General features: G+C 31.4%; 1 protein-coding gene across 1 annotated transcript; it reads left to right on the top strand.

The window, feature by feature from the left end:
* Positions 1-962: 962 nt before the first annotated feature.
* RpL7A (ribosomal protein L7A) lies at positions 963-4,417 on the top strand. Its single transcript, XM_074125277.1, has 6 exons — positions 963-1,099; positions 1,395-1,509; positions 1,594-1,743; positions 1,836-2,056; positions 3,986-4,108; positions 4,200-4,417. The coding sequence occupies exons 1-6, from the start codon at positions 1,085-1,087 to the stop codon at positions 4,380-4,382; spliced, it is 807 nt and encodes a 268-aa protein (XP_073981378.1). The 5' UTR covers positions 963-1,084; the 3' UTR covers positions 4,383-4,417.
* The last annotated feature ends 10,636 nt before the right edge of the window (positions 4,418-15,053 follow it).

Here is a 15,053-nt window from a genome sequence, read left to right as displayed (position 1 = left end):
GTTTATTTTGAACTGGGGATCTCGCACTTAAACTATAAACCGTCTGTGGGCATCATCACTGAATCAAAATCGCCATCCTTAATTCATAAATATTAAAAAGATACCTAATTATTTCACTAGAACCTAATTTAATCCAAGATTTCAGTATTATCAGACAATATTATTTGAAAAGAAATGAAGCTATTCTGTTGCTTACAATGCAGAGTAAGATTTTACTCTCCAATTTAGCGATTTACGCCAAATCTCTTGATCTCGGATTCAATGAGATAGAGCATGTTTTAAATCAAGTGCAGGATTTCGTATTTTTCTTGAAATTCAAGTTACTAGATTGCCCACAAAGAATGGAGTAAAATTTTTGTTTACTAAGGGGATCTTGTATGAATATTTATATATGAGCAACGTCATATGCATACTTTTTCCCTTTTAACTAATGAATGATTCTATCGAAGTGAGCTCTTTATAGCCATTTCAAATATTTGTTAAGAGCATTATTTAGCCGGTATTGTGATTAGATGGATTGTGAGTACAGATATGTAGCGGTATCTCTACGGTAAATATACATATATGTATTTATAAATATATATAGAAGTATTTCAAATTTTCCCGCAGAAATTTATTGTCTTCTGAGTTAGGACGAAATCTGCTTTATAATAAAAGAAGTTATAACTAGCCTTTAAATGCTAGTAATAACTCTCGTTACCAGCAGATCTATGTACAATAGTTCCTAAACATTCCGTAATTTATGTTTGCTACTTTGCTGTCAATGCTGTTCAATTTGTTTAAAAAGCAGTGTCTCAATTTAAATAAAAGATTTACTTATGTTCAATTTTATAACGAATAAAAACTTTAGAAAAAAGGAGAGAGAAAATAAATTCTAATTTTGAATTCTATTCAGAATTAGTTTTTATTAAACGTAAACATAACCTTTTTACAAATTAGTATTGTTCTGTTGTTCTATTTAGGTGGTTGTGGCAGAAAGGTATTATACTATAGAGTGTTGAATGCTCCATGCTTCCTTTCGGAGACTTGAATTGTGTTGAGTGAGTTTTTTGTTGTCCATTATCATCTTCAAACTTATTGAAATATGGTGCAAAAGAAGGTAATATTATTTATCTCAGTTGATTAAATTAGTCGAATTTTAGAAATTTCTTCGTGAATTATTGAAATTTAATGTAACATCATTATTTTTAACCTATTTGTAACCTAATTCTTTGTAAATATGTTATTCTATCATCTTTTAGTGCTTAACATTTTTTGTACGTGTATATCAGTTTAAAATCCAAGTGTTATCACTTATTTGCTATTTAATAATCATAGTGCTTTTAATAATTGGCGCATTTTGTTGTTACCGTTGTAGTGATCATACTAACAGTTATTATTCCAAACTTTTTTAGTTAAAAAAGAAAACTGGCAAAAAGGTGGCTGCAGCCCCTTTAGCTGTAAAAAAGCAGGAAGTCAAGAAAGTTGTCAATCCTCTTTTTGAGAAAAGACCAAGAAATTTCGGAATTGGTATATAACTTATGTACCTTGTCTTAATTCTTTTTTAATTTTTTTCATGTTAATGTAATGTTAAACAGATTTAATTATTTGCAGGTCAGGACATTCAGCCTGCAAGAGATTTGAGCCGATTTGTTAGGTGGCCTAAGTACGTGCGAATTCAAAGGCAGAAAGCGGTTTTACAAAAGAGATTGAAAGTACCTCCGTCAATTAATCAGTTTTCTCAAACTTTGGATAAGCAGACATGTAAGCAGACAATTTCTACCATAGATTTACTGAGTTTAACATAGAATTGTGACAGTTTTAGTTATGTAACATAAAATTTAACTGCCATATAGACACCCAGCTGTTTAAACTTTTGGAGAAATACTCTCCAGAATCCGCTGAAGCCAAGAAACAACGGTTGAAGGCTAGAGCAGAAGGTAAAGTAGCCAAGAAAGAAGATGCTCCTACAAAACGTCCAAACGTTGTTAGACAGGGTGTGAATACCGTAACCCGACTAGTTGAACAAAAGAAAGCCCAACTTGTGGCCATCGCACACGATGTGGATCCTATTGAGGTTAGATATTGTACTGATCATTGCAAACGAATATATTTATTTATTTAGTAGCACATGGAAGCAAACTTTTTTAAAGTAGTCAGACGGATTTTGACTGAATAGAAATAATTTCAACGTAACCCTTTATCGTGCACTTTTTGACGATCAACCCTTATACAACTCAGAGCCAAACTTATCAAATAAAATAAGATAAACTTATACTCCTGTATTTTTTTCGAAAATAGAATATTCACCGAACATAGCTCCTTTTCTTATTTCATTCCCCTTGACTTTCTTATTCTTTCGGAATCCTTTGTTATTTTGTCTGTGTACCGAACTTTTTATTCGTTCTCTTTACTCGTTGTAAGTTTAAGAAATGAAAATACGATACAACCTTTATGTACGGTCCTCACGTCTTAGGCTAAATTCAATTTGGACCAATACCGACTCGCAATTAGAAAACAAACAATATAGCCTATTTAAGAAATCCTAGGCGCGTAGTTAAAGAATTCATTAAAATCAGAATCCAAGAGTTTGTCAAAAGTAAAAGGTTCAACAAATAAGGTTCTATCAGTAATTCGATCGCTGATACATTTACATAAGTGTAAAAGGATTATATCAATTTAAGGTGGCATTTTATCACCATCCACGCCTTCTGATTTTAAATATCCTAGTCACTTTAAAAGCACAATCCGTATAATTATTTTATCTTTACGCAAAAGTTTGTAAAGCATGTTTAATATATTATATTGACATCAGTTTGATTGTAATGTTAGTTTTTCTATACAAGCCTGGGATTTTTTGTTTTCTTTTAATTTTTCCGTGATTTTAAGTAGAAAAATGCCAATGAGTTTTTGTATGTAAGCATTTCAATTTTGTTTTTTTACTGTTATTCAAAACACTTACGGAGAAATTTGTTGTGTTGGGTGTAGAACTTCTGAATTTCTCACCAAGGCAAGAAAACCTTCGAGTTCCCTTCCACTGTATTGTTGATCTAGGGTTTGTTTTAGCGAACTATTAGAGTAATTTCTATTATTTATTTTATCATTATTTTTAAATTTAAGGGGCGTCAACGCGTGGAGATTTTCGGGCACTACTGCTGTTAGTGAATTTGAAAGAGGCTCCAAGGAAGAAAACATGATTGGCAAGCTGTATATATTATGCCCATCGTCTGAGTAGGCCGCTTGTGCTACTATTACTTTATTTATTTATTTTTTAAAGGAAGTTATAACCGTGACTTATAGAGCAGGTTATATTAGTTTGGGTTAATAACATTTATGATTTAAGTTATAAACATAGTATCATCTCGGTATTGTTATAAAGCTATTAATAGTTGTTGGGCAAATTTTTAAAAAAGCTGTTATCTTCAACGATGAAACGAGCATTGGTGACGATAAAAGCCTCCTTTATAGGATTAAGTCTGTTGATACTACAGATCGTATGTAATATCAGATCAGGTAACCTAAATTCATTTAGGATACTTAATACTTCGTTAACCATACCTTTTTTGATCCATTTTTCATCTCCCTGGTTGGTATATGAATAGGATAGAAGTAAAAGTTAATTTTGTTTGTTTGTTTTGAGTTAGACGGACATTTCTAGAATACAAATGAAGTGTGCTTTTCTTGAAGTTCATAAAAAAACATACAGCAATTAAAAAAGACGCTTTTTTTTTTTTTTTTTAATGAAAAATACCTATTACTGTTAAAATTATTAATAGGCAACTTGAAGATTAGCTTTTCTGTGATGTTCTTTGAATTTCTTCACCTGAATTTTTTTTTATTTTGAAGAAACATGACAATCTGAGAAAGGCAATTAGTTTGTCTATATTTTTTAGTATTCTGGTAACCATTAAAACTAAAGAGATTTTTTTTAGTCCATGATGTTTTCATTTTTTAATATCAAAGGATTATTGTATGTTGTATTTACAATGCCATATCTTTTTTTTAGTTGGTACTTTTTTTGCCTGCGTTATGCCGAAAAATGGGAGTCCCCTATTGCATTGTTAAAGGGAAAGCTCGTCTTGGACAACTTGTGAGGCGGAAAACTTGTACAGCTGTTTGTTTAACACAGGTAATTTAAATAATAATGTGAATCTAATTACTCTGAACCATTAATTTGAAAATTCCATTCTTGTTACTTATTTTATTGTGTTTGTCTGTAGGTTGATAGTGCAGATCGTAATAACTTAGCAAAACTCATTGAAACAATCAAGACCAATTACAATGATCGTCATGAAGATATTAGAAAACACTGGGGCGGTGGTGTATTGGGTTCTAAATCTGCCGCTAGGATTGCTAAGCTAGAAAAAGCCAAAGCTAGGGAATTGGCTCAAAAACAAGGATAATTTCTTTTTTAATAAACGATTGCTTTTATTATTCATTTTGGTTTACTTTAATCTTCCTTCATCAGTGAGATTTTGCAATGGGCAACAATTCATGCACATTTATCGTTCATCCTAAATTTGTGACAGCAATGAGTTTGTAAATTTGCAGCCAAATTCACTGAATCAACTTTTTGTTTGGAATTTTCTATTTAAAAAAAAAAAACAGCTCCCAACGACTTTTTAATAAACTTCAGACTCAAGGGTACGTGTAGGTCTTTTATTTTATAAGTGAGTAAGTGGATAAGTGATGTTAAAATTTTATAGTTCATAAAGGCACATTTATGAAAAGAAGAAAGTTGAGGGAAGACTGCCCTGTAAAGTGCATTTTAGGTTAATGTTCATCACGTGTATAATATTAATATGAAGAGGAATCAAATATAAACCAAAGTTCTTAATTTGAAATTCAGTGCTATTGAATATTTGTTTTTTTTTTTTCTTTTGCGTGAACACTACAGACATGAATCTCTATTATTTTTATTATTTGAAATGTCTTGGAGGTAATTTCTCATGAACAGAATTCTTAGAGAAATTTGAAATAAGTCCTTTGGTACCTAGTTTTTCGGGTTTTCAGTAATTTTACTAGGTAGTTGCCAAAGGGATTTATTTGTATGTAACGTACAATTTTTTTTGTAACATAATATACTAGTACTTAATGGTCTTATAGTATATATACACTGGACATATAATACTTGGTTTTAAGTATACTTGAGCTTAGAGAGGATATGCATTTAAAGAGGTCCTAGGAAGGCTGTGATGTTACGGTTTCAAAAACTACCAATTTTATTTTGGATCTACGTGTACAATATTGAAGTATTTTATTTGTTACAAATTTAATGTTCCAAGAAAATTTTATTGTGTGCATTGTGGTAAGAGAAAACGGGCTTAGTTCATTGGCAAAATTATCATGTTACTCAATAGGTCTACATATTTGTGTTTTGTGTCCATTTTAACTTCTTACTTTTAGAGTGCATTACTTAAGAGGTTTTCTAATTAAAACACCTCACTGGTAGATCTTTTTACGGAAAATATTTGGGTTAAAATTGATTTTAAAAGCGCCCTAGAGAGGGGTAGTTGTGCCTCTTTCAAAATAATATTACTAATTTTTGTGTGTCCGATTTTATTACCTACACTTACTTAACTGAAACAATGTCAAGTGACACAAGTGACACAAGAGGAAATAAATATGACCACAGCAGATGATGCCTTGAAATTTATATTTTTAAACAAAGTATAACTACATAATAGAGTTTATAGAAGAAAATAGTAAATTCTTTTCCGTATAGTGATTTGTTGTAGGGTAGGCTTTTCTCACAGATCGGGTTGAGGCTGCCCCTACGAACCTTTTACAAATTAAGCCTATCCTTAAATACCCCTCACTATTTAGTTCACCTGGAATTTGGATGTGAATGGCTTAGGTTGTGCGGCAATTGGTGGGTTGCACTGCTGCTAATTTCCAAATCTAGACTTTCAAAAAAAAAATGTTTTCTTAAATATACACCTTAAGGTTAGTATCAGACGGTGCAGATAATTATGGTTCTAACAATATTCGGGCAAATCGAGTTCTAACTTTTTCGATTTTTACTGATAATGGATAATCATTGTTTATCTTTGGATATAAATCGTGGTTGTATTTTCCAGTAAAATGCTGTGTACTGTATAATCAGTTCCTAGGTGGGTGTGAGGAACATCTTCGTGAGAGAATCAGTTTCAGGAAAGTCAAGTAAAATCTAGTTCATAGATAACTAAAGGTTTTTTTTGTTGCCAAAATCATTTACTGCTCAATTTATTAGTTCTAGATAGAGCCTGTCCTCCATTAAGAGGCACATACATACTGTATTCGAACTAAACTGCAGTTTGTGAAGAAAAATTGCAGAATAAAAGTTAGATTATAATATATTAAAGAATCGTAACTGAATGTTACTAAAGTATAAATATATTAACACCTTAGGTTGTAATGTTTGGCAGCTGTAAATATACAGCCAGGGTTACATACAGAAATAGATTTCTGGTGCCAAGGTCGCCGCGCGTTACATTTTAATAAGAGCATATTGAAATTGCATTTAACTTGGACATCATTAAAAATATTTTAATTCATTAAAATTTGGGAGAAATTATTTTTAATTTTTAGTAGCCAACTTCTCTGTATACTGAATTATATTTCAATAGCTGGGGCAAAGTGAAAACACAGATGGTAAGTTTGGCCTGTGAGAATACAGCAGGTACTCTAGTATTTCACTTTCGAATCTTACATAGTAAGAAATAAACATGATTGTTGACCTCTGGGGCATTAAAATTTAAAATACCCCATTTCAGTGAAAATTGTATATTTTTAAGATTTGGCTCATGTGTTGAAAAATATATAATAAATATGCTTCTAAAAATCCCAGATTTTCAAACTAATAAAAATTGAATTTTAAATGTAATTTATTAATCTGCAATCACTGCTTTTTATAAAAAGGGGTAAAAAATGTTTAATATTCTGGTCGATTTTTGAACAGAAAAATTAAAAAGTCTGTGCTGTTATGTCTATTAAAGTTGAAAATTAATTTTTGAATGAATAATTTATCCTACAATTTAAGGCACTTTTCTATCATCTGTTGTATTCATAACTCCTTTGATATTTTTTAAAATTTGCAGATCACTTTTTAATGCATCATGGTTTTGGGGCTGAACATCCATTGCTCCACGTTAAAACAAAGGATTAAATGAATTCTAACAAATTCTTTTTTTAATTATTATTTAGCTTCTTTTTTTAAAAAATCAGACGTTTCTGTTTGATTGTTAAACGTCTTCTGCAATCTTCACTATATTTCATCCATGGTTACGCTTTTTAAACCACTTGAAAATAGTTTTCAATAGTTTGAAATAGATTTTAAAGCCATAGTTTGTTGCCCAGAAAACAATTTTTCAGCGCATTAATGGCATGGGATTTTATGAAATCTTCCCATGGGTTTCGAGATTCTGGTCCTTTGCAAAAACATTGCTGCCCCAGTCTCCTGCCCGTCCATTAACTGAACGTGAAAAAAAGTCAACCAAAGGAGAACAAAGACTATACACGACTATAATTCAGGAGCCTTTTTGCGGGATAAGCGACCATTTGCTCCAAGGGTGGTGAAGATGATCTACTGGATTTAGCCCTTAGTTCTAAGGCGAAAAAAGATCCGTTTACTTCCCTAAAAATCTATTAAGAAAAAAAAGAAATCACCTCATTGGTACTGCAGAGTCTACTAATTGCCTCTAATTCGATCAAGCCACTTACTAGTAATTATTTAAGAAATTGTTCGGGCCTATCTGACGCTACAATCGCCTCAGTCTGCAAGAGAATATAAATTTTACCTAAGCAGCTTTGTATTTGGCAGCAAAAAGCGTGATAGATTTATAATCCCACAGTAAATTGCATGATGTAAAATTCTTTAAATTACATAAATATTTGAAAACTATACTTTATACAATTATTAGAAATAGGGGATAAAATTGTTAACTTCATGGAAGGAGAAAATGTGGGAGATGTTAAGTGGGATGTGCGTTACTCAAAAATATCAGGTCGGCTGGGCCTCGAGCTACAGTCTATATGTGTAGCCAACTGAAATAGCCGAGCTACACAAAGTGGGTGTGTATCTAACAGGCTATGTATGACTCTGAAGACCAATGTCAACATCCGAAGTACCAGTTCTGCTGCTTTAACGATTTCCCAATTTTTGAGTTCTTGTAATGCTAATAATAAGCAGAATATGAGTCTCTAAATCAGTATTATAATTCAATTCCATAGGTTACTATCTAAGTTTAAATAACAGCTATCAGTTAATCTATATATAACTAATTATTCATACTGTTAGGTCTGTCTGCTATTCAATGTACTATTTTGGTAATCAATGGAGCCATCAATAAGACTAGCAAGCCAAGTTCCCTCGCAAACATTAAAAAGTCTTTCAATCCAGTCAAAGTCGTTTGAAAGAGATAAAGTGCTGAGCAAAGAAAGCGTTGACTGTCTTATTTTTTTTATTTTTCTTAAATATTTCTTTAAACTGAAGATAAACAAAAACCACAAGCATACATTTTTTGAATAAGTTTCCATTGTTCATACTCGTTTATACATCAATACACAGATTGCAAAAGATGTACGTTTGGTCGCGGAAGAAGCTACCAAACGTATAGCTGACACTTTTTCCGCGTTAGTTAAGTGTGTGCGAATGATGCGGAATTAAAGCTGTGAATCGGCCTTTTTTGACAATTCTGATCTGATACTGATTTTGAAATCAGGATACACCCTTTTACAACTGTTCCCTGCGGTCGCTTTTGAATGCAAGAGACAATGCAGTAGCTTACAGTTGAAATCACAGAATATTCCTCGCAACTTTTGCAAAGATCTGCTCAGAAGAATACACTCTAATTTTTGGATTGGTTTGCGCTTCATGGCTAAGAAAAAGAGTTATTCTTAGTTCAACAAACCGCTCAGCCAACAGCACTAATAACTTCATTGTTTACTGGGCACGTGAAGCATGAAGTAGGGGTTGAAGATCCCCATTGAGGCTGGCATACTCTTGACCGACCAGAGTACATTTTACCATTCTCTGCATCAAGGTTGGTGCTTCAAACAAGTAGCAAAGTTCAAATTACTCTTCCGATTCTTCTTGTTACATATGTTTTGGAGGGAAGAAATTAGTTTGCTTTCCATTATTTGCATTCAATTTTAACTCGGCCTCCTTTGGAATATTTTTGACAAATTGCTTCTGCAGGAGAATCTGTTCTGATATTGTCTCTTCATTGTCGCATCTGGTTACAAAGAGTTTAAGAGGTTCCAAAACAAAAAACACGCATTCAAGTCCAAAGCGGTGTGTTCTATTGCAAAATATTTGCATGAACTTAACAAGTCTCATCAGTGTTTGTAGGGTCCTCTCGTTTTTAGTAGTCTCTCTTTATCAAGGTTGCAAGTCTGAATCTTCTTCTCTGCTAAAAGGGATTCTGCGATTTAGTGCAAACAGACCCAATACAAGGTTCAGCTTAGTTATATTTATTACAAGTACTTGATATTTTAACATATTGCAAAATTAATCCCCAAAAGTACCTGGGCCTTTCAAAGCTATTCCAGATTATTACTCATACTGCAATGAATCTGTTATGAACAATATGAATATGCAAAAATAAATAAATAAAATAAAACCTACAAAGTTTTTCTCCTAAACTTTACAAATGAGCTTTTAGGCAATTCTCAAGTTCTCTAAAAACAAGGCATTTTTTGTCAAAATCATCTATAGTAACATTCATATTACATTATTTGCTTTTTTAAAGTTATTAAACTGAAATTTATTTATAATGAAATTATGAACTCGTACAGTATAAACATTACATATTTTAAGATTTATTATAAATATATATTTAAACGCATTACACAATGTTAAACCAATTCAAAATTGTTAGAAAAGAAAAATGTAACTAACACATATTCACCTTGTTGGCAGTGTGAAATGCCAGAATAAATTTTCGTGATTTAATTTTTTTCAAGATTATATTTTTAGACTTTAATCTTATAACAAAACTTGCATAACACTTATCAGATATGAATTGTGTATGTTTTCTAAGAGAACATATTTATTAAACAATCCAAAGACCCATTTTGACAAAAATATCTTTGTCGGCCACAGTGGCATAGTTTGGAAAATAAATAACTAGAGAGTGAAGCTTACAAAATATGTAATTCGGTAAACATATGTAAAGAAGAATAAACTGTTATCTATCGATGTAATTGAATAAAAATAAATTAGTAAAATAACAATGAGGATGAGTGCTTAGGCTATAATTGCATACCAAATTAAAGCTACCGCTGTGCTGTAACAAGGCTAGTATGAGGGATGGTACGCTGACCAGATTCGTAGGATGCCAACTATTCAGATTTTTTAAATGTTTTTTTGTAACTATTACAACAACATTTCATCATGGCCTTGAGAACTCATCTCGTTTGTACTCCTATGACTGTTATTTAGCTCTAGTTTGACGATTAAGAAAATTTATTTCTTGTTCATGTGTTTCTAATTTCCCTTACTTATCGAAACCACTTCGATCTCACTGTATACAAATAAATAAAATTCAACTTATCATTTTAAAGCGTCATCTCGAAAAAACTGCAAGAAGTCATTTTAAAATTGTGTTAATTGGCGTTCACCAATCCACCAACTTTAAGACTTTAGAGAATCCATTTTAATATTTTTAAATTCTATCGAAGAAGGCTCCACTGATTTTTTTTTTTTTTTTTCTTTTTACATAAACGTAGTTCCACTCTTTTGTTTCAACTTTTCTTAGAGGAATTGGTTAGGAGTGATATGGTATGCTAACATCATGCATCTTCTTGGTGCAATATTAAATTTTACAAATTAGAATAAGTGGATTTTAAATTATAGTTTTTGGAAAAACATAAAGCGTGAAGATCGTTTTCTTTAATTGTCTTCTACCAGAACCAGCTTTTATTTCAGGCCAAATGTTCTTCATTGAGACTGAGATGGAATGATTTGGGAGGTATGAAACATTCATATTAATATTAAGAGAATGATTTGTTCGGATCTTAGTTGTGAATTTAGTCCTAAAATCTAAATTGTAAAAGAAAAATGTTGTTTTAATACTATTTTTGCTTCAGGTGTAAAAAAATGTATAAATATTCCTATTTCAAGTGAGAAGTAGAAATGCCACATAAATATTAAATGCAGAGTAGGAGAACAGAAGTCCCAAATTTTACTTCATAAGTCAAAGTTAAAACGTAGATTACACCACAGCAACGTCCCAAACCACGAGTTAGACCACGTGTCTCCTTGGTCACTCTATCTTTAGACTACCTTACTCATCCATTTTGTAAATATGTACATCACATAAATTAAATAATTTATATATAGAATGTTAGAAATTTTCTGGTCTCAGATCAATAAAATCAATAAAGTTTTCTTCGGATTCTTTACTGTGGGATCTCGGAATTCTGTTCCAAAAAAAATTCTCTTGTTCTTCATTTTTAGAAGAAAATTGTAGAGATTTACTCTCACTATAACAAAAGATATCTTTTTATGAACTACCTCCTGTTACTTGTGATTTATAAGTTCGACTTAAGTTCATATTTAAATATATACAAAATATTGAGATTAGAGTTTGCACACAGAAATTGGGAAAAATAAAGAAACCATCTCACTATTTTCATTTTTAAGTTTTCATTGAATTCAATTCATTCAAACTAGAATTCACATTCCACTTTCTGCTACTAACCCAATCCTTCTATTCTGTTATATATGAAGGGAGGAAATGAAACATTCAACTCTTACAAAAAAAAAAAAAAATCTCTATTTTCATCACTTATTTTTAACAAAATTCTGAAGATCAGTTTTGGAACTGAAATTGATGATAAAAAGAGGTATAACGGAGAAGTCTAAAAGCTTGTAAAACTCAATGATGCCTTCACGTATGGCTTTTTGAAAATACATAACAAAAGATTAATTGATGCGCACATAGTAAGCTAGTAGTTGAAAGAGAAGTAGACTGAGACCAACTTTGCTTAAGTACAGATACATTTTATTTATTATATCTAAAGACTAGTATGCACCAAAATATTTATAATAAATCATTTCTATCTGATTTAAACGTTGGGGTTATTGACAGGCTTTGAGAGTTCAGCCTCAGTCAACATTATCATTCGATAAAAAATAAATCATCGAGCAGAATGAAACAACGCTGTCACTGAATCCCATTTTTCCCATCACTTTCTAAATTCTATTCTACCTTTATCTGCCACTGCCTTGTTCTTTGCTTAATCCGTTTTTTTTTTCATTAAAAATTATATAATTTTAGAATCATGGAGACAATAGTGAGATCTAGAACTTCCGAATCCCATCAATTTGGCCGTCAGGTAATTATTGGCAAATGAAATGGGAAAAATGGAAACAGCAACTTGGGTACCCTCGATTTTTTGAAGGTACCCATTAACTGCTTGGCAAGAACATTTTTTACTCGGTTCATTTTATTTTCTGTTCAGTAGAAACTAATACCAAATACAATTTTCCTTGAATCAATAGATTTTATTAGGTAGTTATTTCAATTCCTTAAGGATAAAATTATGAAATCCAATTTATTTTACTGTGATTTTTAAATAATTTTTACAACTCAAATGTATCCATTAAATCACTTTTAGAAATATAGTTTACTCTACAGACAAAGAATTTTACTAATTATTCATGTCTAAAGCATATTTATTCTGTTTCTGCCAATTTGGCAGAGCTTTCAGTATATGAAGAAACATACAATTATAAACCTCTTAATCTGAACGCTTATATTTCTCCAAAAAATAAACTTTCATTAATTAATAAATGGCGTTTCGTTTATAAACTGTTTGCAAATATCTTTGAATAACTTTTTCTTGTCGTAAATATAATTCTCAGTTAAATTTAGTTGAAATACTTTTTATGAAATTCATCTACTGTTTGGACATGATTTAGTATTTATTTACTATATTTTGAACTCTGGCAGAGCAGTAAATTATTGCTAAAAAAAATTGTTTACTACACAAAGTTCTCTTTTCTAAAAAAGCATTCTTACCATTGAGATTAGATAGGAATGGCTGTGGTTAGCACTAGTGTAAAGGATGCTGCTAGGTCTGTAAAACTTTTTGGCATACGGCCGAATTGGCCGGTGGCCCCTATAAGGCTCGAACAAGGACACTATGACGTCAGATACAGAGACGTCACTGAAAAATACTTTAGGAAAAGTGCGCTTTATTTCTAAGCTGGGCTATAAGAAGTATCTAGAGAGAGAACATTCCATGCAATATAATTCTGCGCATAAAATCAAAGTTAAATTATTTCACTATAATGGTCTCTTCTTTTTCTTTTATCATACATGAACACCATTTAGGTTGCTTAATTCTATTGTTTTTAACTAATAGAAATAATGTTCTGATAAGCAATCATCGTTGAAATGTATTATGAGGTCGCTTCTTTGTAAGAATTAATACTTGTCTAAAGATCATACAATGTTGAAAAAATTAGTATTTGTTCACTGACCACTGACCAAGAAACTAACCCAAGATTATAGCCCATGTCTTTAACTAAATTGTACTTATCTGAAAGTATTAAACTTGAGTGTGTTTACAGTTTTGTACTAGGGTTAATCACCGAAACATTCGAGAGAATCGTTGGTACCACTTAGATGGCAGAGGCAAAGCAATATTTCTGTGATTTCAGGAGATCCAAGTAGGACTGCGAAATTAATCGCTTCATTAAAGTGCTTTTCAGTATGACGTTACGACCATGATGACAAAAATGGCGACAGATTGCTGGAAAAATACTTTCTGAAAGAGAGTCCTCTTTTTAAATAGAACCTCTTGAACTTCACGATATCGAGGGTGCCTTCACTAATGCCTTCCTTTGCTGTGAAGTCCTCCTTTAAAGCATAATTCAATGTTATTCGCAGACTTCTCTGATCTAGCGTTAAGGACACAATTATAATAATAATAAAAAAAAATCTCTTTGTGGTACAAGTACAACTTGATCTGGGGACGAGAACTTTGCATTTTCAAACTATTTTGGCATCAGTTTTATTTCAAATACCAATGTGATTAGTATGCCCTATTCCCTATCGGTATTTCAACCCATTTTTAAAAACAAAAATATCAAAACAGATCATCGTTTTATTAAAATATTTTTTTAGCGAACACATTGCCAAAAATAAAGACCAACATAAAATGAACGGTGGATCTATTTTCAAAGTATTTGTACTTTCACACCATGTAACTAGTCTATTAGAAAAACTATTAATAGTTCAATAACTAGCTGAATAAATAAATAACCCATAGGACTTTATCAAACCAATGAGTTTGCTGAACTTAATTTTACTAGACTGGCCTAGTTTTCGTGAGCGCCTAGTTTTAAAATAAATACTTACGTTTTGACTGAATTAAATAATAGTGTTTTGAGAAGGTCTCAATTTTGGTTGGCTCAGATGGGTCAGTTCCGACCTAGATGCCAGCAATATGAATCTACTGAACATCGTTTAACTGAATTGTAATTAAATATTAAAATATACATAGATGCCTAGATTCAGTGAATAGCAATTTTGTAGAAATTATAAATTGCTAAATAAAATAAATTAATTTTAGTTTTATACAAAATTTAGAATATGGACGACCTTACTTAGTTTTACGCTTGACTAACTAGTTAGACATTCACAGATATCTTTTTTTTGCCTCAGAGAAGGAAGAGAGGCACCATCGTAATGACAGCACTCTGACAAGATTTTATTCTGACCAGATCTTTTGTACTAAAACAATAACCAACACTTTTACCAAGAAATCCTCGGCCTTCCTCAAGTCGAACAATTCCTCTTCTTGTCTTTGTAGCTAGTTCATTTGTCCTGTACTTTTAAATAATATAAAAAAAAAATGAAAGTATAAATAAAGTAGCGCCATCGGTGCTTTTTGCTCAGTTATGCCCTTCTATTACTGAAATACCTCATTAAAATTTTTATTGGTCAATAAATTAACATTTTAAAGATATATTAATAAAAATATACATTTATTATACGCTCATTTACTCATTAACTAAATTAGAGAAGGGAGAAAAGTATGTAACAAAAAATAGGCTGTTGTTTGCTTTTGAGCGCATATTT

Source organism: Rhodnius prolixus, unplaced genomic scaffold (genome assembly GCF_049639745.1).
Source record: "Rhodnius prolixus isolate KJV_2025 unplaced genomic scaffold, Rpr scaffold_3, whole genome shotgun sequence".
Taxonomy (NCBI): domain Eukaryota; kingdom Metazoa; phylum Arthropoda; class Insecta; order Hemiptera; family Reduviidae; genus Rhodnius; species Rhodnius prolixus.
Note: the sequence above shows the minus strand (reverse complement) of the source record. Positions and strands in the feature narration are given on the sequence as shown.

Excerpts from the sequence above, each read along its gene's own strand:
- RpL7A (XM_074125277.1), top strand. Across the intron at positions 1,510-1,593 it reads ACCAAGAAATTTCGGAATTG|GTCAGGACATTCAGCCTGCA; the intron begins GTATATAACTTA and ends AATTATTTGCAG. Across the intron at positions 2,057-3,985 it reads ACGATGTGGATCCTATTGAG|TTGGTACTTTTTTTGCCTGC; the intron begins GTTAGATATTGT and ends TCTTTTTTTTAG.